Below are 23,937 nucleotides of genomic sequence, written 5' to 3' on the forward strand. Positions count from 1 at the left end.
GTAACCAATGGTGTATTGAGGTTAGAACGTAGTAGCAACTGCCCTTGAGTAGTTTTGTTTATTGTTCTTTTTACTTGTACTGAAAGGAAGGAATGCAACACTGTCAAAATGTGTACATGTTTATTGTATCACTCTGATTGTGTTTGGTTATGCAGGAACATATTCTATTTTTTGTTTTGCGCATATTTCAAACATGTCATATTTTGCAGCACTGTGAGATTTAAAATATTCTGTGGAGCAAAGTTCTACAGTGAGGCAGAGACTTTCAAAACAGTGTGTCATAAAACACCCTGTGCTATCCTTACCAATCACATTGGATTAAGAGCAGACAGAGATTGATCTATACCGCGCTCGACAGCTCGCTGTGTTTGACCAGATTAGTCTCAACTCTGTGCAGCTGTATACTGCCATCGATAGAAATAAAATCTTGTCACTGCACTTGAAGTGTTCCCTTGTCCATCACAAACAGCCGACTCCCCCAGGACAATAGCAAATCCCACTCATAACTTACCCTGAGCCTGCAGTGCCGTGGCACACAGGAGTTGTTCCCAACTCATTTTATCTATTTCCTCTGCAGGTGATTGAGGGCCATGTGAAAAATTGCCCCATTTGCATTTTGGCTAATTGTAAAACTGCTCTGAGGCTTTCCGATAGTTAATGCACTTTCTGAGAAAAGGTTTTGTAAGAAGAGTTCAGAAGAAAAAAGATTGGAGCTGTAGAGTTTAAAGCCACTAGAGGCTGTAGTATTGAGGTAAGACTAAATATATGAGGTACATATGGAATAGTGTTTTTCCCTAGACCATAAATACACAGAACACCAAGTAGTCTCAAGTACATAAAACAAACTCTTAGGCATTTGTTACAAGCATTTATAACCCCAGAAAAAGAAAAATGACCCAAATTGTTATTCATTTAACAGAGTGCAGTGGTGCCGTAATGAGTCTTAGAACCTGGTGTATTCTTAGCATTTTCCACTTCTGGTTCCCTCGTTTCAAAGCGAATGGTTTTTGGAAGGTTTTTGTGGTAAGAAGCCTCAAATCAGGTGTGGTGTAAACACAAGCTCACAAGACTTTCAAGTTTTGTTCTACGCCCTAAAATAAATCAGTATATACTCCACTCATGAATGTCCAAAGCTTCTACATATCATAGAAAAAGTGACTAAATAGGCCCCGGCCGTGCTGGGGCACCTGCACCGTACGCCGGCGACCCCGGTTCGATTCCCGACCCATGGTCCTTTCTGATCCCACCCCGACTCTCTCTCCCACTTTCCTGTCACTCTCCTATCCGATTAAAGGCAAAAAGCCCCAAAAAATAACTTAAAAAGACTAAATAAACTACTAAATATCACGCTGACACAAGGCTGCCTTAAGCTTAACGGTGGTGACACGCAGCCATGCGACCGTGATGTAGTTCCTTTATAGCATTACCTTAGCTTTCACATTCTGCTGAGTGCATTTACTCTTCAGAAATCACACAGTTATGTTAATATGTGAATATGATCCTGCTGGACATAACGTGTGCTGTATCATAAACGTGTCTTGGCAACAGAGCTTACAGTAATTTCTGCAATAAACTGAAGTCCAATGGGGAAATCCCATCACTTTCTGTGGAGGGACCCCTTGGGATGCTCACTTTCGGGTCGGCCTACTTCATCACCGCACCACTCTATCAGCACTGTCCTATACCAGTATATGCACGTAAGAGGAAAAGTAACATTAAGAAGCTTAATAGTTTCAACCTTTTGAAATATGTTTTTCTCAGTTATCACAAATGTTATAGTATATTTTTAAAATGTTGTACGTAATATCTCTTGCTAAAGTCTCCGATATGTTAGTGAGGTAGTTGCTTACTTTGCCATTTGTTGCTCAGAACTGCCGGATAAGCTGCCCCTTAATTATTAATAATAACACGTTTTTTTCTAAGAGAAAGGATTTCATCAGAGGTACATACATTTTGAAAAACTGTAAAAAATTAAAATTAAATAGAGAACTATAAAACAATCAATAGAAGGTATGAGAAAAGCTGCATGTTGTTATCTCCCTGTGTTTTGTCTTTAAAACATGGCCTGAGAGATGATTTACAAAGATGTTTCAAACAGCTTGGGTTGTATAATAGAGGGTAATGGTGATAGTCATAAAAGTGATATTGTGTAAATGTCTCACTCACTGTAATTCATGTATGCTTTGACAGCGCTTTAAGCCCCTTTGGCAGGTAAGGTTGTCTTTCTTCCTTTGTATCCACCCTATTTGTTGTAGCCGTGTACTTACTGAGTAGAATCACAGCCCAACTCGGTGGACTGATGAAGCCAAATGACAAATTAAGCTTTACCTGTCTATCTTTAAGACTAAACACACTTTAAAGGAGACGGTTGATTCGTGGCTAGGGCATTTAATTGCTTTAAGGCCACTATCCTTTTTTATATAATACAACATTTCTTTCCCAGTCCAATCAGACAAAATACGGTGACTTTCGTTTGTCATTGTCTGGCACAATTGCTTCCCCCTCTGAATGCGCTTCACAAAAGCGCACTGTGGCTGGTTGCACCACAGAAATGCTCTGCAGCCTATCCTACAGAGCATATATCCTCATTGATTTACAAATAGAGGGAATTTATTTCTTGGTTGTTGCCATTGCTTTCACCGGCAGAGAGACACATTTTAAGACGTGATATAAATGGAAGGAATCCACAAGGCAATTATTCCACCTCTGCAGTACATGGCAGCTCCACCAATGGAAAAGGTGTATCAGGCTACCTTTGTCTGTTCTGTCTCAGTGAGCAGCTTCTCCAGCCTTTCCGCAACCCGTCAAGATGCTTTGGGAATCACAGCAGAGTGTCTGAGGCTTGGCGAAGAGAAATGTAAAGTGGTGGAGTGGAAGGAAATTACAAAAGGAATCAATTCAATGAGTTACCTCCCTGTATGAAAATATGTCTATAAATCAGGCAGGTGGCCGAACCCAACCACAACCTTTAAGAGCCTGTCCACCAATGCACAATGCATTACAGAGCAAGGTACAAACTGTAATATATCTAGTTCTAGTAATGATGTCAACCACATGACCTTTGGTGCTGTTTCCCTGACCTAATCCATAATTATTTCCATTGGCATGAGATTGCAATGCTTTATTATACCATATTAGGAGAAGAATCTTCACTGGGTTTTCTGTAATGCCACAGGAACAAAATGCTTCATTCCAAGAGGAGACATCCACCTTTTAAAAAATGTGACACCTATTCTGACACGACCATGCTGGCATGAAAGACTTATCTGTCTCCTCTTTACTGACAAAACGCCGTACAGTAGAAGCTGTAATCATTTTTAAAGAGCGGGTGAACACCAGGTCATCAATTTTCCCCTCTAAAAGCCATTTGTAGACTTTATTTCCGGGATAAAGCTCTTCTTTGTGCTACTTATTCTTAACAAGAAATGTCAAGTCTTCGGAACAATTACTTTGCCAATTACACTCCCGGTGCCTGTCACATACTGTGTTGTTTCCTTATGTTTCTCTTCATGACGCTATCACCTCAAAAGGATGAGAACCCTAATGGAGGTTGTAAATAAAGTAGATTGCAAGGTCAGCAGGAAAAGCAGTGATGGAATAAATTAGGTTCCAGCTCTAAAGAAAACAACAGACAAGACAACATGAAATATAACAGTACAGGGTGGTAAAAGGGTTCTGTGACCGCAACCTTCTCCTGATTTATCTGACCAGAGAAGCAATTTAACGCTTCTTTACTGATTAGGTATGTCCGCTGTGACCTGTCTGCTGACATCAATATGGGTTGGGTGTCAGATTGTGGGCTTAAACTACCATCAAGTGGCCATTCTGGAGCTCATTTGAGCGAGAACATGTATGTGTGTGTGCTGGCCCCACATTCATTTCCAGTTGTCTGCTGCGGATAAATGTCAAGGCCACTTGAGAGACACATACACACACGCAGAATCAACACACATTTATGCAACACTATAAACATCGGCACACATCCGTAGTACATGTTGAAAAGTCAAGCCCATAGCATCACACTGTGCGTGATGTAGTGCTAAAAACATGTGCTGCCAGGTGAAATAATATGTGTTTATCCATGAGTGAGCAGCTGAATGTCTAGCATGATCTCAGTCTCAGGTGTAATGGATGCCTGACAGAGAATCTCTCTCTGTAAATCACATGGCTGCTCTTGTATTTACTGGATGACTGGTCAGTTTCCTCATCATCTACCGTAGATACCGAGCGAGCGACCTTGTGATAGAATTTACCCCTCACTCAGTTTGTGAATTACATCAGCTCACTGTAGTTTGGACATTATTGCATTCCCTGCTATAATAAGCTGAATAAACCCATTATAGTTCAGCTATTCACAATAAAAATACATCCTGTAATTGTGAAGATACAGTGTCACGTCAGGGAGGCTGAGCTGGAAGGATCTACAAGGCCTCTTGCAATGGAAAATGAAGTTGCATAAAGGAAAAGAAAGACAGCAGCTTGTGACAAAATGTGTTTGTGTGTGTGTGTGTGTGTGTGTGTGTGTGTGTGTGTGTGTGTGTGTGTGTGTGTGTGTGTGTGTGTGTGTGTGTGTGTGTGTGTGTGTGTGTGTGTGTCCATTCAATGCTCCAACATCAGTGTTACCTTGGTTACTAATCCTATTTACCAAGGAATGGATCCATTATTCAGGCTCTTCGTCTCAAAGCAGAATAGTTATCACTGTGACAGAGACTCTGAGGAGGCAAATTTAGAATATTCAGTGTTTTCATTCACACTATTTCACTGTGTTTACACTGTACTGAAATATAAACTGTAATGAAAACAGATTTCCTTAAGTGATTAAACCAAAATGAAGGTACATAACAAAAATCTATGGGAAAAGCAAATGAGCATCTACTTTATGCTATCTTTGATTAAATGTGGAATTAAATAAAGTGCATCCATTCTTTGGGACATCATTTTTCTGATCCTGCAGCAAATCATGTTTTAGAGAAACATTCGGGGCATGATAAGGTCATTTCATAATTACTGCAGAGGAGACCTACAGAAGCTGGGAGTAATGTGTACTGATAACTTGACAGCACAAAACTGTCTGAATAGAACTGTAACATGAATTACAGCCTCCACATTCTGTGATCAGTGAAACGGCACACAAAGCATTAGGGACGCAACAATACGGGTATTGAGATAGCAAAGTGTTCTCACTGACAGCTACTGTATTTGGTTTCTCACAAAGCAGAGCAAACTGCTGTGAAATTCACATACTGTTAGTCCTAATTCTCCCACTCAGCCATACAGTGGTAGCACTTTAACAATGCAAAAAAAAGGATGCTGAGGTAAGCAGTTGACTTGCCAATGATAAATATGATGAAGTGTACCCTCCAAAACATTGTAAAATATATTGATGAAGTGCAATCGATGTCTTTTATGGAGCCCTGAAGTGTTAAAGTATAAAATAAATAAGAAATTGTGAAATAACTGAGTGGGTATGATGAAATGTTATTACAGATAATAATCATTCTTATTTTATGTTATCACAGTACAAAAGTAGCTTTATGTATTTATTTCACGTTATAATTCATGTCATAATGTCATTTTAATTTTGGCCCCAACCTCTCAGCTGGTCTGGAAACCTGTAGCGCAAAACTGTCACAACAGTCATTTCCCTACGACCTGTTCTGTAACTATTTAAGATCAGCACCTAACTGTTTTTAAACAATTCAAGGGTTACCATCCAGCCGTCACCTCAGAAACTGCCAGTTAGCTAACAAGCTAGCTCATGTTAGTCAAATTGTGACACCACAGAAAGCCAGTTCTAAAGGGAGATAACGACATATTTTTGACAGTGTTGCTATTAAATTATGTTTATCCAATGCAGACAATTTTGAAGTGCAAAAACAGACAGTATTTACTGTGGTTACTTTAGCCAACAGGAGTTAGCTAGTAAGCTAGCAGGTGTTTAATGAGCCGGCAGGGAGGCAATATGAAAATGAAAATGACAAACTTACACTTCATTTTTACCAACATAATAACAGTTGCATTGGTAATATGTTTGACTGTAGGCATACTTATTTCATAATTTCTTATTTATTTCATAATATTGACCTGAGGTTCCATAATGTTAGATTTAGATTTAGCTGGAGTTAGACTGCCCCAAACCTCTAAAGCTATGTCCTCCCCTCCCCTCCTCTGTCTGTGTCCCAGGAGGGCAACTGGAGGAGAATGACTGGTAAACTCCAGACCAGCAACGTGACCAACAAGAATGACCCGCGCTCCCTAAACTCCAGAGTCTTTATTGGCAATCTCAACACAGCCATTGTCAAGAAGACCGACATAGAGGTCATCTTTGCCAAATACGGCAAGATAGTGGGTTGCTCTGTCCACAAAGGTTACGCCTTCGTACAGTATTTGAACGAGAGGAACGCACGGGCAGCTGTGGCGGGGGAAAATGCACGTGTCATCGCTGGACAGCCTCTTGGTGAGTCACTTTTGCTTTTCACTGTTTCTCTCTTTAGTGATTTGTAGCATTGTACTCGAATTGCAGATGGCATCAGAAGAGCTAACATGATAGGTCCCTTCAGAAAAACCTTTCCCTTGGACTACGGGATGTTTCGTTTAAGCCTTCACAAGACTAATGGATTGTCTCTCCCAGGAACATAATATGCCTTGGGGCACCTTGCCGACTTTTAGTCTAGAAACTCCCTGGGCTCCTAAATGCTGAAGTATCTGTGCTTGTTGTCACGCTGTTTTGGAGAAAATCCCTGTGGAATCTGTCAAATGATCTACAAGTGAATATAACCACAGTTTGATTTTAGCATTTACCAGGGAGAAACTTGCAAAAGTATGTCAGAGACACACTACTAGCAGAATATGGTAAATGGCAAGGATCACTGTTCTACTATGCATGCTTTGGGCTGCTTTTGTGGACTATGAAATGTGTGTATACCATTTTGCTGAATTATAATTCATTTTTTATGAGAAGGGCATCATCTTTGGTCTTCTTCGTGAAGCTTTGGAATTAGATTCAGCAGTGCTCATTGCTAGACACTGCTTATTTAAAACATGATTTTAAAATAATCATGACTGGATGAATCTGCATGCAGGCATCAGACCTTTTGATTGGGGATAATAATAGTTTCTTTATGTCTTAAAGCTGCTGAGTCATATATTGCACCTCAAACAACAAATAAAACCAGACCTACGGTTTCTTTACTTCCTCTACAGAAAAAAGGACAGTAAAAGAAACTATGTAATTCAGAATTCACAGATTCAGTGTAAGCCTGCTGCCTGCCACTCATCCTCCAGCAGACTGTCCGGACATCATTTCCCATTTGATGTAAATGATAAATCCAGACATCTAGATATAAAAAAAGAGTGGTTATCTGAATTGTTTGATGTGATTGTCGAAAACTTTAGAGTCTGTATTGACTGCCATTCAAATGAAAGCAAATATTTACCCCCAAAAGTGGGCGGGACGGTAATTTCGCCAGGAAGTGACGTAGGTGTTACTCATACTGTTGAAAATACCAACGTACGACGATGAAAGGGAGCGGTGCATGATGGAAGTTAAGAATGGAACCAGGATGGATTATTATTTGAATGCTGAATATGTACAGAGTTTATATTTGGCATTAGGGATCTGCAGTAAGCCCTACACAGCAGTGGTTGTGAATGGACAATAATAACTACAACAACAAAGGGAAAGAAGACTCAAAGCCAACAGTTCGGTGAAAGTGGATGTTTGGTAGTGTGCAACTTTTTTGTTATTTTGACCAGGGTTAGGGTTAGGGTTAGTGCCAGGACGTACAAGGGTGTCAGTGTATTTAAAATGGTGTTGAAATGTAATATTGTTTTCTTTTAGTGTTGGATTAATTAATTATGTTAATACCTGCAAGTTTTTATTTGGCATTCATGCTCTGGTCGCTTCCCACAGTGAACCAGCAAGCTCCAAACAGCAGGTGGACACTACAGTTGGAGGTTTAGCAGAATGTTGTTGACAGAAATAGTTGGAACTAAGGCATGTCAATTAATAATGTGTCCGTCCGATCTGCGGGAAACTAGACCCCTTTGCACTTATATTATTCAACATCCTTACATTTATTCCTGGTATCAATATGTATTTGAAGTGGTTGCACTGAGAAAGAAGCCATCACTGTCTCATATGGCTGATCAAAGTCCTTGAGATGTTGCATTACGCACAGGCTTAGAGGCAGGCATTGTCTGGTATTGTTGCAGAATGCCCAGAGATATATTGACCTCGAAACGCTGCACACATGAAGTTGTTTGTGCATTGAAAATGCCATGCATATACACACATATAGTCACAATACATCCCTGAAAATATATAGAGGTGGTTCGGCCAATGGTATTGCAACTAGTTCTAAATTCAAATTGCATGCATTTGTAATTACAAAAATACAAAGCGATCGCCCAATTATATACAAGGTAAGCGAGGGTACTAGAATGTTCCACCATGGTTTTGGTAGGAAAATAGTTTCTTCATGGTCATTTCAGCAGGACTCTTGTCCCCTGGCTTGAAGCTTATCTTTCTAACCACTTACACATTCTGCCACTTCATTATCCAATATCCTAAGGGGGGTATTTTGGGGTTAGGGTTGATAATGAAAAATACAGAAAATGAACACAACAGAGGGAAACAAACTCAGTTAAAGGCCATTACCCAGTGAAAAAGATATTCCCCAAACTGTTAACTACCGTGTTAATGAGCATTAGCTTTGACATATATGCAGTGTAAAATGCATTATTTAACAAAAGAAAATACAAAGCTCATTAAATGGTTATTAAAAGACAGGTCTTCTTTGTATTCCCAGAACACATTTATTAACCTAAACATAACACCAGTAATCTGACTCTGACTGCCCCAGCCTCTTTAAAAATTCCAACTGGCTACAAAGACCGTGCTTTCACATGGTTTTAAAATCCTTATGCGACAAAGTGGCCATCCCTGATACAAGAGTAAACGAGTAGCAAAAACCTGATGATCCAATCACTGAAACCACCTGCGAAGGTGGTCTGGGACATATTATATATTTTGTAGCGTAAACGCTCATGCTTGCTTAGCATCCTGGTGGCCCTCAACAACCCAGGTGTTCTCCTTTTGTTCCTCCTTTCTATTATCTCTCGCTGGCTTCATCCACAATGTCGGAACCTTTCCAAAAAGCCCAGATTGCAGCTTACAAACATTCTGGGTGTTCAGTTTGCCTGAAACAGATAGGATCAATCAAGACGCTTCTGAAGATGCATTCTTATGCCAGGTGTGAACTTTCCTTTGCAGAGCTTTCCACTTGAGATCAAAACACCAAAGCTACAAGCCAAAGGTGTAAGCAGAGCCTAATTGGTTTTCTTCATTTGCTTTTTTTTTTGTTAAAATGTGTAGCGTTCATGAAGGCCTGTCTTGTAAGCGTTTAATGTTGCCTTTTCACAAACTAATTGGATGTTCACTTACAAAATAAATGTTCTGATGTTATATACAATGAATGAAGCATGGTAAAGAAAAAAGAAATAGCAAGTTAGGATGAGCTCTGTTTGCCCGATTAATGGTGGCTGATGTGTTTTTGCTCTTTCCAGTCTTGCATTAGCTTCCTATGTGCCATTCGGAATATTGTAATCAGCGAATAAGCAGAAAAAACAGTTATTAAACCAAGACCAGCACTGGTCAGAGCCAAAATGAGCACTCTACCATATCCAGAATAATGGTGTTAGTGATTTATTAGTTACTTATCTACAAATCATAAGACTCTCATTATGCATCCTTTCTTGGTTTTGTTTGAGAAAGCGCACTATCAAAAATGTGACACCATAGTTCAATTCAAACCGACTGTGCAGCAAGGCAACACTGCCCTCAGTGATATCACTCAGTCTGCACGTCATGCGGCAGGAATATGACTGGGAGAGTCTTAATTGACAATCAAGGACACCCTCAGTCTCCTCTCAAGCTGATGCCTTGTATATTGGAATAGCAGATGAGTGGATCAGTTACATATTGATATAGATTTAAGTAAATGACCTCTGCAAAGTATCTGTGGATTTCACCTCAATTTCAGAGATCACATTGAAGCTGTGTTACTGGAGGTGCTGCATTTAGATATGTTGGTGTTTCCACCACCGTTGGCCATCGAGATCATTCGAAGCCCTTATGAAATGGAGCAGGGAGTTTTGTTGTGGAGGCAGACGTACGTTTAAAAAGCACAGCTCTGGTAAAGAGGTCAGAGGAATAATCACATCATTCTGCGACTGCACGGATCCACCTCAGCTGCTCAGAGGCACTGGTGATGACTTATCTTTGCACTCAGTGACACACAAGAGTCAAAGGTCAAAGCATGCCACCTCCACAGAAGATAAGACTATCACTGAATCTGTGTGTGTGTGTGTGTGTGTGTGTGTGTGTGTGTGTGTGTGTGTGTGTGTGTGTGTGTGTGTGTGTGTGTGTGCGCCTATATATATAAAAAAAGAGGATAAATTAATGCAAGAAATTCTATTATAGCACAGCTGGCAGCACCTTCCTCCCCCTGCCGCTCAGTGGCAAAAAGGGGATGCTCCATTACCCTATCAAATATGAATAGGAGTTCATGAGAACACATCTAGGATTGTGAGCCCGGCAATCATTACTTAATGGCAGTGCGTGCAATGCTACTCTGAATGGCACAAGTGCAATTTCTCTGTGCATTTCTGGGCTACACGCATAAAGAGATCTGTCTTAGAGCACTCCACATGAACACAGATGTTGAATTTTGAGTCTTGCAGAGTAGAGTTGAAGGATATTTCCTCTGTTGTCTCTTTCACAGCGGTGCTGAGAACGTATTCCAATTAATTCCATTAAGTAAATAAATCTGCATAATGCGGTGTTTTGGAATTTAATTTGTTTACTCCTTCCAAACTTTATTAAACAGATTTAAAACTAACATGCACTCACTTGCGTAGCATTTGAATATATTTAGGATATTGTTTTAGGAGTTATTATTAAAGAAGGTAATACACTTCACATAATATATAACATTACAGACATGCAGTAATGCCTTGTAGTACATTGGAATTTCTCACCACTGTTTAAAGGTCTGAACATGTTGTACGCTAACGCTATGTTAAAGGCATATTTTCAGGATACCGGGAATAAATGTTCTTTTAGTGGAAATCTTATAAAACCGAAAGACATCATTCAAACCATTTTACATCACTTTGTTTGTGCCTGGATCTAATTTGTTTACTGAGAAGTTTCTGAAGATGTCAAGCAATTAGCTAACGTTATCAGTTTCAAAGGCACTGCAAAGCTGTAGCTGTTACTCTGGCTAATCAGACCTCTGCTCAGAAGGGTGGAGCTCGCATTCTGCAATCACAACAGTATCACAGCCTTCTTAGCTCAGCTCTCTGTTGTAGCATAAGGCACTTTAAGTACAAGTTTCTCTGTCTCTCGCTTGTGTCTTCCCTCTGGCTAAAAGCTGAATTGGGGAATTCTTCCTGACACGGTGACATGATGATTGCTGGCATCCATGAACCTCAAATGCATCTGAGCAGTTTTCCTTCTTCGCCCACTGAGGTCTGTGTTGTGTATCTCCGTGGCCTCGCTCCTGAGTCAACTCTGTGGGCTGCCATAGAGTCAAAGAGTGACATATTGTTTTGCCCCTCAGCTGTCCCAGTGTGCACTAAACCTGACAAATCCACCACTGATTCTCCAAATCTAAATGTATACAACACAGTGTATAACTCATGTGTAACTGAAACTAGCTAGCTTAAATCCTAAAAGTTTTCTGAGGTTCTCTGAAGAGTTAGGATTGTTGGATTCCTTTGATGTATATGCATAAAAAATGTTGCAGTGCACACCACCCTTACCATTTACGTGGTACGATGAAGATCTATCTTTCCTTGTTTTTCTCATCTACAGAGGTGGTTGATTCAATTATGTCCTAATGTGGCACTGTCTGCTTCTGTGCACCGCCATGTAGGCAGCAGATTTGTGTGATTGGCAGGTAGTGATTGAAGCCCTGGTGGAAAAGGACAATGAACGAATAACATCCCACATTTTTCTGAAAGGGGCCACGTATTAGGATACAAGCTACTGAGCAACTTGTGAGTAAGGGAGGGAAAGGAGAGAGGTTAATGGCAGACAGTGAGGGAAATAATAACATCTCTGGAGAGTCCGTCTTGTAGCAAGCACTCCTGATAATCTTCCCTCTGTGGACTCCTGTTTTGAGTATCCTAACCCCCCTAGAAGAGATCTGCATTCCTTTCCACCTGGACGTGTCATGGTGAAGGTCCATCCCATTACAATATTAATGACCAACGTGAAGGATAATGTGTGATGGATCACCAATCATACTGCCTTCTAAATAGCACTGGCCAGAGTTACGCACATAAATAATAACGTGATTTAGATGCAAAATCCATCCTAAGCGGATTACAAAGGCAGTGGGACTGCAATCAATCGTCATTGTGGGCCAACATGATGCATAGCAAGGAGCACAGGACAGAGAAGTATAGCAGGCGAAGAGAAGAAGGGCTAGGGACAGGTAGAGGGAGGGAGAACTGCTGTAAGTGTGTAGTGTGTCAAATCACGGCAGTGGGGAAATACACCTACCAAAGGCATGTATTGTACTTTTTGCTTCCTGATTTTGTGTATTTACTTAAAACGTTGAAATAAACTCATGGATGTATAATAACATCTGGATTCAGCGATGGCAGCGGGCCGCGGGACCTCGTTCATTCCTATGAGAGCTACTTATTGGCCCGTGAAGACAAAATGGCCTGAGATTCTCGAGAGCAAAAGGTCACAAATTACCCATCACGCCTTGCTGTCGAGAGCATAGATGATGCGCAGTTTAGTTTTCACTTAAGCCCTGTCCCCGATCTCCCGCTTTTGGATCAGTACAATGAGTGGAGAGAGAAAATTAATCTGGATTCAGCTTTTAATGCATTTTACAACTCTTCACTAATTATTCAAATAAAGGCTATAAGAGTGTTAAAACTGAGTTGTTTTTTTAGTGTCGTCACGGATTGATACAGAAGTTGTAGTACTGCCGTTTGGCCACAACAGATATTTTCATATAGTACAGTTGCTGCCAATAGTGGACTTTTATGGAATACATATTTTACATTCTTTTAACGGCTTTCACTCTGTGTGATTTTGGGCTGTCGTAGTTCGAAGAACACAGTTGTATGAGAAATATAGCAAACAATTGAAAACAGTGGTCTTGGATCCATGGTTTATTACTGTTTTCCCTCTGCTTGTGGAGTATGACACCATCTTTGCTGGTTTTCTGCCATATGTGTACAATGGCTTCTTTAAAATGACTTATGTTAAATGGTTACCCTCACTGAAAACAAATTTCGCTTTGGGATAATTGAGTTAATAAATCAAACCAACCCTTCATTATATGATGAGAAATAATGCTTTATAGATTAGCGAGTGAGGGTAATGCTGACGCTATGAAAATACAGTTTCATATTGTGTACTATTTTTTTCTGCTATCATGAAGAGCTTTACCACCACTTGAATTGCTTGTTCACTTTATTTAAATGTCGCTTTTGCATTTTATTAGTATGACATGCACAGTCTGACGGATTTTGACCAAGACTCGCCTCTTACAGGGTGACGTACTGTTCCATTGACTTGTAAGATTGAAGTTAGCAATAAAAACAATCTTAAACTATAGGTGCCTTAAACTAATAGGTCAACATTGCAGTGAATCAATTTCCTCTTAAGATTCACAAAAAATAAGATATCACTGCCAAATGTGTACGTTAGATTTTAGCTTCCACTACCTTGCTAGCTTAGCTTAGGATAAAGCTACCAGCTAACATGGCTCTCTCTGAAGTCATTAACAGACTCTAACTACATGTAAAGCAACACAAGAGAAACATTCTTATCTTAAACATACAAATGTGTAAAGCAAGTTGTTGTTTCACGGTGAGTGGGTGGCTTCTCTTTATTCCTAACTCCTGTTAAGAAAGTATTTAGATTCAGCTGTGTTCTAGAAAAATACAAGATTATGCAACTCATATAGAATTCCAACACTTACTCAAAAAATACACAAACTCCTGAAATGCTCTGAATATCAGAGGCTTAACATTCTAAGTGAATACCCGAGGGGGATTTTTTCTTTAATGTCTATCCAAACCAATCCCCTTGCTTTTTCTCCACCTGGCTGCTGTAATTCTTTCTATCATTCTGCATTAGTATTCACATGCTCTCTTTCACATCGAAATTTGCATAGATAATTCCAACTATGTCTACAATAACTGCACAGCTCAGTAACTTTATTTTGAGAAGCCAGGTTCAGAAGCATGACGAGTGAGAGGCCTAATGGGTATTGCACTATGCAACTAGATGGTCCAATTCCTCTTGATCCATTGGCCTGAGCCTTGCCAAAGCTAACCCCATAAGGCCCCCTCTGTGTCTTTCATGTCCTCTTGTTTCTGAAGCTGAGTATCCACTGTGTCTAAGCATGTGTGTGTGTGTGTGTGTGTGTGTGTGTGTGTGTGTGTGTGTGTGTGTGTGTGTGTGTGTGTGTGTGTGTGTGTGTGTGTGTGTGTGTGGTCTGTGTGTGCCTGCAGATGGGAAGCGTTAAAGAATTCAGGTTTGTGCTCGAGTCAGAAAAGGATTTTAACCAGACACACACACTGTAACGTCGATACATACACATATCTTTCGTTCCCTCTGCTCTCTCTCTTCCCTCCTTTCCATATCTCTGCTTGTCCTTGTGGGTGATTAGAATGCACCCTGGTTGTCCGTCTCCTCCCTCATTAATCATGCTCGGAGAGACTGGGCCGGACGTTGAATGCACAGTTGGCCTGACCCAGCACTCGACAAAAGAATCCATAACATCAGGTACAGAGCGATGCGCAGGCTCACACTCATACAATAACATCAACAGCAGCAGAGCAGAGGATTTATCTGAGCTGTAATGTATTCAGGATATTCAAACGTGTTTCTCTTGTGGAAACAATACTTAAGAAATATAAAGATTGTCATTGTGCAACTAATAGGCTTTAATAAAGCCACCCAGGAAACCAGGAAAGTACATTTCCCCCGCTGCCAGGATCTCTTATTGTTTCTTTGTCTCTTCCTCTCTTTTTCCTCTATCCCTCTCCCTCTTTCAAGCATACTGACAAATGCGTTAGTGGGGCATGAGCCACTGTGTGGACAAAGTGAGATGGATTACTGTGTGGATTTTGGCAGGGGAAACTGAAGCTAATTCTCTGATTAGAAACCTGGGTTCAAAAGGCAGAGAAACACTGAGCTGTGAATCACAGTCGCAATCCAGTCGGGATCCAGAAACTCTTTGTGTGTGTGTGTGTGTGTGTGTGTGTACGTGCGTGCGTGCGTGTGTGCGTGTATATGGTTGGTATATTTGTATGCCAGTGTCCTTGATTTTGTTCTTTGGTTGTGTTGGTACAGTAGACAGTATGTTATAGCACAGAACTTTTTTCAATTCCCCCCATGCGTTCTCAATTTCTATTATTGTTGGTGCCGCTGTCCAGAATGCAACCGGATGATTTCTGTTTACGTCAGAACTACAATGGTTGTTCCACTTACCTCTAGGGATAAATGCAGGCAGTGTACAGTATATGTTTAAGGTTTTCTTGAAAAAGCAGGATCATGAGCCGAAGTACACAGAATCGCACATTTAAAGTAAGGCTTATGTGTAATCTTAAAGAGGCCCTATTATATTATTACACTATTGTATTATTTGTCTCTACTGTGACATGTTTCTATGCTTTAATGTTCATAAAGTGCTATATTCTTCTCATACTGCCTGTGCTGTAGCACCTCTTTTCACCCTCTGTCTGAAACCAGAGCCCAGTCTGCTCTGATTGGTTAGCTGGCCGGCTCTGGTGTGATTGTTTGAACCACTTAGTGCTGTCCCACCCCTTAGCCACGTCACTTATAATATGCTGGTGCGCTTGCCATCACAAGTGTTACATAGTGATGTCACTATGTTACGGAAGTAAACAAAGGAGTCAAATCGAGGTGTTTCATGCAGGGGGGGGGGGTCTGGGAGAGAAACTCCCTCTGGAGGGAACTTTCGGATTTAACCTTTGCAAACCATTGACATGCACAAAAAACTATAAACACTACAGGGAGAGGAAAACCCCAGAAAGCATCACATGGTTCCTTTGAGACACATAGTGTGTAAATTCCACAGCCATTAAATTGCAATCAGCATTTCCTTTACAGAGATAAGTGAAGCAAAAATGCTTTTTATCATAAACTGAATATAATTAATATAATACATTGTTTGTTTATCAATCAGAGCTTCCTTTTCCATCACCTCAGCCAGAGAGCAACAGTGAAGTATATTATATACAGTAAAAATCCCTATCGGGGGGCAGGGCGGTGTGCTGGTTGTTTGATGGGTTGCAATATGTCGAAATATGTGTCAAAACAGCCAACGTGTCAAAGTGCCCTTGAGCAACAAAAAAAACCTGCTTCCTCGGCACAAAATGAAAAATGTAATATCCTCTCCATAGCCCACGGATATTCCAGTAGATTTCCAGTGGATCAAGACATGAGAAATATAACATACAGATTGAGCCCTTATTGCTCCTTACAGGTGTTAATGCAAAGACTGATTCTAAACTATTTTTGTACCCCAATAATGTTCCATTTCATATAATTCATGCATCTAAGCAGGAAAAAAAAACAAGTGAACAGGCTTTCTAAGAGTTATTAATGTTCTTTCTAATGCCTTACTTTCCGGAATTGAAATGGTGGTTCATATATTTGATTTTTTTCTACTTTAATTAAATTGTTACTTTAGAACTTCCTTCTGTTAGCATACATTAAATACAAACAGCACGAAAAACACAACATCTTATGTAATCTGGCAGAGATGAAAGGCTTCTAATAAAAAACACAATCAAACACAAAGACTGTTTCTGTTTTGTAAAGCAGAGCCCCACAGTGTTGCATCTCATTGAATATAAAAGGTTTGACAACCCAAATGCAGGCAAGCCATTTCGGGAAAAGAGGCAATTAATGCATTTCTTTAGGAATGCTGCAAGCCTAGTTTGTAGCAAAGTGTGGTAATTGCTTAAAAACTACCATAAATTAGGTTTTAATAAGGTCAAGAGAAAAAATGATGGGGGGGTCTGAAACTTTTTTTATTTAAATGTAAACTTGGTAGATTATTTATTTGATGTAACAATGCTTCTTGGCTTCTTATACCGTTGGAAAGACAGTTTTCTGACCTTTCAAATGGTGCCACATTTGTGAGGAACATGCATTTGTGGGCGGAGCAGCAGAGCTGAGTATGTGGGTTGCGCCCATGAAAAATGTGACAAATCTCCTCTGCCAATGCCAAACTGCAGCCAATCTCCGATCTCGTATGGCCGCCAGGAGGCTTGCCTTGACTGCCCTTCACTGTCCGGCCCACTTGCACAGGAACCTCAACATGTGGAGGAAAATTATGTTCAGCGATGAGTCCAGATTCTGCCTACAGAGCTTGGATCGTAGGGTCCCAGTGTGCAGAAGGTGTGGAGAACGCTTTGCTGATTACTGCAATGGATAGAGTAGGAGTGGAGCGGAGGGAATGGCCTGCAGTCCCGAACTGAACACTTGTGGGATTAGCTTGGGCGTGCTGTCCGGGCCAGAGTAACCAACACATCCACACTGGCTGTCTTAGGGACAACAACTGGTTGAAAAGTGTGATGCCGTCCCACAGCAGTGTGTGATCAGGCTGGTGAGCACCATGAGGAGGAGAGGCTGTTGTGGCTGTGTATGGTTCTTCCACACACACTCAGGCTGCTTGTTAAATTAATAGATTTCTATTAAATATATTGTTGCCAATATGTCTTGTTTCATCAGACTTCAATCATCCAATCCAGCAAACAACACCAAAAGACTCAACAGCAAAAAAAACTGCTTGGTATTGGCAGAGGAGATTTGTCAAATTGTTCATGGGCCCAACCCACACACTCAGCTCTGCTGGTCCTCCCACACATGCATGTTCCTCACAAATGTGGCACTATTTGAAAGATAAGAGCATTGTTACAACAAAGAAATAAGCTACCAAACACACATTTCCTTACGTTTTGTGTTAAATTTGGTAAAGTAAAGTGTTTATATTCCCTACCAATGTACCGGCATTCGTGACTGCACCCAAAATATAACGACACACCGACATGAGTCAGTAAGTAGAGGACACATATCCATCTTCATTCCTGTCTTCATATCTTCCGACTGACCGGCCAGCTACCTCACCGGCTGAGGATACATTTCCTTCCTTTGTCTGACCGAGGATCCCTGAAGCCCCCCCCCACCCTGTCCCTTCTTGTAGCTTTTAGCTGTTAGTATATAAACTGATGGAAGCCCAGACTGAGGTGAACAGTGGGGATAGTGTGAAATAGGATTAGCTTGAAGCCTAACAAGCATCCTGGCTGGAGATGTGTTCATTAATATTACATCCGCCTTTTACAGAGAGGAGGGAGGAGAGAAACAGCGGGGAGGGGGACGGGCTGCGAAGGGAAGTGACTCCGGACCACTGAAGGAGAACGGAGTTGGATAATTGTTCCCCATGCATATGCAGAGCTGACTGTTTTTGTACTTCACATATAGTGCATGCTGATGCACACAGGACGCGTTTGAAATACCAGATAATTGATGGAGTTCGACATCTGGACTCCTTTTAATGCAAAATCAATTGTCTTAGGCGGCTTTACAACAACCAGCACCCTCTGTCCTTAGAGAGCAAGAAAAGAAACACAACAATCAACAGGGGAAGAAGTGGGAGAAACCTCAGGGAGAACAACAAAATGAAACCAATACAATAAATATGCATGTTTTCTGTTGCGATAAGACCACCATTATCTCTGGAGGCTAGTCTTTACACGTCCCTGCGATGTGCTTCATTAGTAATGAGCCTTTGTGTAGGATTAGTCCTCTTACATATTCTCTGCTTGTGCATGCTGAGAGGCAATACTTCAGTTAGAAAAGCAGTGTGCAGTCCCGCTATGACAGAGACCACTGCCGTGCGACCTTTGCACAGCTTAACAGACAGACCTTCGTAACAGACTTGACAAAGACCCCAGAATGGATAATCTGCCCTTTTTTACACTCCATAATAATTGATCCAGTCAGTCATGTCCGTCTCTTAATTGCCGATATGCACCTCGGGCAGAATGGCGAGAGACAAATCCTGTGAGTAATGCTTGTGATTACACATGCAGTGATAATTACTGCGACCCCCTGAGGAGTTCTGCGGACTCCCGCTCACAAGGCCCTGCAGTGTGACCCCTTTGACTCCAGCCCCCCCCCCCCTGCTTAGCGTACAAATTAAGAATCATAGTGACACATTCGCTGCGGAGTTCTCCCCCCCCTAAATGAAGACGGACAGCATAAACAAAATAGCATTAAAAACAGCCCATAACCTCGCCCGGAGCAAGCTTTTGCTCTCTGAAGTGTTGACTTGTCCTCTTACATTCCCTTATTTAACTCTGTCTGTCTCCTCGCCCTCTCATCTGTTTTGCTTCCCCCCTCCCATCCTCATCCTCTTATTTACAAGGCCTCCTCACCAATTATGCTACAGATTATGCTATCTTGAGGCCTGTGAATCATTGCGTCCAGTTGCTATGTGGAATGGTGACTCAGAGCAGGCGTACGAGACCCAGCCTTGAGCTCCGCTATCCAGAAAAAAGAAATCATGCCGAGCATTATTGCGGTTAACTACCTCAAGTTTAGTGAACTCAATACTTTGAATAAGCTGCAGTCAGGAGTTACCTCTTTGACTTCATCCAGAAACAGTTGACAGTCAAGCCATAACCATCCCAAGGTACTTCAGCAGTGTTTAAAGCGCCGGTGCATGACAAAACTGGCCACTTGGCCTTTTTAGACCTCAAGCTTCTGCTATTTGGGGCGCAGCTACGAAGATTGTTTCGCCTCTGAGAATAGATCCACACTCAAGCATGTGTCTAAATGAATGTACAGTGATGAAACAAAACATCTGACACTTTTTTCAGCCCTTTCCGCACTTATCTCAAAGCTTAAAACTCTTTTCTCAAACTCAGCTTCTTCTCTTTTTATCTGTCTCCTCCTTTGTGACTAGCATAGATTTAATTAAGGGAATCAGTAAGGCATAATGACTTCTACCTGAATTGACCTCTGTATAAAAAGAATATTTTGCATATTCTGTGAAGATTTGATTAAACCACTGAACTCGCTTGGTGAAACTCTCTTTGGATAAGAGTTAAGTTGCTAAAGCCGAAAGGTGCACACGGTACTGAGCTGACACAAGGACCATTGCAGATGTTGAGGAAGGGGAAGCATGACACACAGCTGTCTCCAGTGTGCCCAAAGGAATAATGAACGAATGCAAGCTTTAAACGCACAAGTAGGCGTTTTGTTCAAAGAGAGGAGCTGGCTTGAAATGCAAGCCTGACCTTGACAACTCCTTGTGGCTTTTTCACACATTCTTATTAGCCTGTAGAATTGGTGGAGGAGTATGAAGTGGTAAACAAGTTGCAATGATATTTCAAAAAAGAAGGAAAATTGGTTGGTAGAAAGGAGGCGGTCCTAAGGAATAGTCACATGTATTATTGAATCGTAAAAACTAGATTGTGTTAGCTGGTCTGAGGTTTACCTAAAGTGCTTCTGCCTTAGCATACCAGTCAAAGTACGGGGACCAGAAATGAGAGCCGTTTAACCATTTATTTTATTCACACGGGTTGTTGACTATTGCAGTTAAAGATGAGGATTTTAAGGTCAAAGAATGCATCAAACTGGTGAGGATAGGGGATAAAGAATAACACAAAGTGTGTTTACTGATCTGATGGAAAAGATTTACAAAGGTTTTAAGGATTTAGGTTTTAGGGTACGCATTGTGCATCATTATAAATTGCTTACCAATACAACACAATTGCATTGTCAAATATGTTTGGAGGATTATTTTTCTCGTACTTTTTTCTGCTACAATACTTTACTTACATCACATATTTACTTATTTAAAGGTCTCCTATTATGCTATATTTGAACAATATATATCGTAGGGCAATATATATACAAAACTTGTCTGTGAAGTGTTTTGCTCAAAATACCAAACAGGTCACCCATTGTAGCATGCCTCACTCCCCTCTATTTCAGCCCTGTTCCTGAAGTGCTGATGCTGTGGCTGAAGCTTTAGATTTGAGATGAGCTGAAGCTGGCCACGCCCCTTTGCAGCGTCATGATCTCTCCTCTGTGAAAGTTTACTATGGGAGAAGATACTCAGCTATGAGCTGCCGTGATTCAACCCCATATTATGCTCAAAACCACATCAAGCATTATTTCTGAAACACTTCTCAGTGTTTACCACTAGAACAGAGACATTATATGTGTTATATACAACAACTCTAAGTCCCTCCTGCAGACGTCATGCACAGAGATGCTGCAGAGGAGATTCAGCTCGCCGACTGTATATGGGGGACGATAGGTTGGATTAGGTTGTCACGTGGGTGGGACGTTGCCAGGAGTTCAATGTAAAGCCAGCCCACATTTTGGTTATAACGTCACAACCAACGCAAATCTGGATCAGCTCGTTTCTACCCCCGATTTTAGAGATGTGAGTATCGAGGAAAAGAGAGACGGCTGTATTTTCTTAGTCTCCTTACACACCGGGGACACATATTTATATATAAAAGTCATCAAAAAGTGCATTTTGCATAATAGGGAACCTTTAAGGCCAATTATTACCTAAACAAACTAAGTGGCTATGACTACTTTTTGTTTTGTTTTAATACTCAACGTTCATAACATGTTTGTAACTGCTTCTGGACACAATGTGTTTTCCTAAAATAGGTAAATGATCATTCATTTTAGTTGTATGGGAACATCATTTTTTTTAGAAGACAGACTCACTGAATATAGTAGTTGTAATTGGGCCATGCAGTTTTTGGAACTCAGTGTTTGAGCTCTAAAGTGTGTCACTTTTTTTTTTTCCTGTAGCCTACCTGTGTGACATAATTATTAATGAGCTGTGTCTGCATTTACGCACCTCATCTAACAGGGGAAGATGGGCTGCCTTCATTACTTTGAGTTGTGGGAGCCGTCCTGTCAGATGAAATTTGAGCCCCAGCCAAGACGAGCGCTTGTTATAACAAAAGGGGAAATTCATCAAGTGCTCATTTGGTTTGAGATGATGGGTCGTGACAGTGTCAGTCTCGTCGCCTCATACATGGAGTCCATGGAGTCACAAGTGTGTGTTTAAACAGCAATTCTTCACTGTATGGTCAGTGAGCACCACACTGTGGTTTACAGCAGATATTACCACTGTCATAACCAGTAGAGTAAGCATAAAGAAGTAATCATGCCTCACAGATTTATTTACACCGGAAGAGTATCTTACATGAATGCTATTTAGTTGATTGAATTATTTTCTATTTGTTCTTGTTTCTTAAATTGCCTTTTTGCTGTGGAGAGGAAAGGTCTATATCTTAATGTGCTCATGTGTGACCTGCAGTCTGGATTTTGGTTCAATTCGATTTGAAGTGCATCATCTTGAATGCCTGGAAATAGACGGGGATAACATTATATAACATATTGAAATGTATTAAAGAGGTTTTACTTTTGCTTGTTTATCTTCCCGTTTGCACCAGCTGATCAGATATAGTGCACAAAACATGTATTCTTCAGATCTAAAAACTGCATACAGTAAATATGTTGTACTGCTGTTTTTATGCATGTGCATTTCAAGTTCTAAGGTCATAATTATATATGATTTAGTCATTTTCATAATTCTGGAATCAGGAAAATTATTCAAATGTATTTTAGATGTGTTAAAGTACTTTCTTAAAATAACTTGTTTTTATGTCAAAAGTTAGGATTGGGCATTAGTAAAAGGGACGGGCTTGTCAGAAAAGAAATGATCTCACAAAAGACTGCTAAATGCATATCATATTGATCAATATGAAAAGGGGAGATCTTCGGGATGCTTTTGAAAGGCAGGGACTACCTCAGGACAGAAGAAGACTACTTTTACAAAGCTGCTTATATTTTTTTTTATAAAAAGAGATTCACATACAAAGGAATTCTTTTCGGATGGGATGGGATGGGATGGATGGATGGATAGATGGATGGATGGATGGATGGATGGGATGGATGGATGGATGGGTGGATGGATGCAGATGGATGGATGGATGGATGGATGGATGGATGGGATGGATGGATGGATGGATGGATGGGATGGATGGATGGATGGATGGATGGATGGATGGATGGATGGATGGATGGATGGATGGATGGATGGATGGATGGATGGATGGATGGATGGATGGATGGATGGATGGATGGGATGGATGGATGGATGGATGGATGGATGGATGGATAGATGGATGGGATGGATGGATGGATGGATGGATGGATGGATGGATGGATGGATGGATGGATGGATGGATGGATGGATGGATGGATGGATGGATGGATGGATGGATGGATGGATGGATGGGTGGATGGATGCAGATGGATGGATGGATGGATGGATGGATGGGATGGATGGATGGATGGATGGATGGGATGGATGGATGGATGGATGGATGGATGGATGGATGGATGGATGGGTGGGTGGGCGGATGGATGGATGGATGGATGGATGGATGGGATGGATGGATGGATGGATGGATGGATGGGATGGATGGATGGATGGATGGATGGATGGATGGATGGATGGATGGATGGATGGATGGATGGATGGATGGAGATGGGTGGGTGGGCGGATGGATGGATGGCTGGATGGATGGATGGATGGATGGCGTGCTTGTTAGAAAACAGTTCTGTGATGTGTGGTCAAAAGTGGCTACAAACATTGTCTTTCACATCATTTGTGAGGGCAGATGTGTTAACAACAGCCTGTCCTCTACACAGTACCAGACAAAGAGTATGTATGATCATGTACCAGAACTGACATGGTGTAATAATCACTTTATTGTGAGTGCTCTTCACCTCACAGCAAAGGAATTAAACCATTGTTTAATTAA

The 23,937-nt window shown here is 41.0% G+C and overlaps 1 protein-coding gene across 5 annotated transcripts in view; it reads left to right on the forward strand.

Moving 5' to 3' along the window:
- LOC134858175 (RNA-binding Raly-like protein) overlaps positions 1-23,937 on the forward strand; it is an 87,454-nt gene that overhangs the window by 29,762 nt on the left and 33,755 nt on the right. For all 5 annotated transcript variants that reach the window (XM_063874082.1, XM_063874081.1, XM_063874085.1 and 2 more), the window contains exon 2: positions 6,184-6,457. In XM_063874082.1, coding sequence (XP_063730152.1) covers positions 6,202-6,457 — 256 coding nt within the window. In that variant the 5' untranslated portion in view covers positions 6,184-6,201. The remainder of the gene's footprint in view (positions 1-6,183; positions 6,458-23,937) is intronic.

Source organism: Eleginops maclovinus, chromosome 21, assembly GCF_036324505.1.
Source record: "Eleginops maclovinus isolate JMC-PN-2008 ecotype Puerto Natales chromosome 21, JC_Emac_rtc_rv5, whole genome shotgun sequence".
NCBI lineage: Eukaryota > Metazoa > Chordata > Actinopteri > Perciformes > Eleginopidae > Eleginops > Eleginops maclovinus.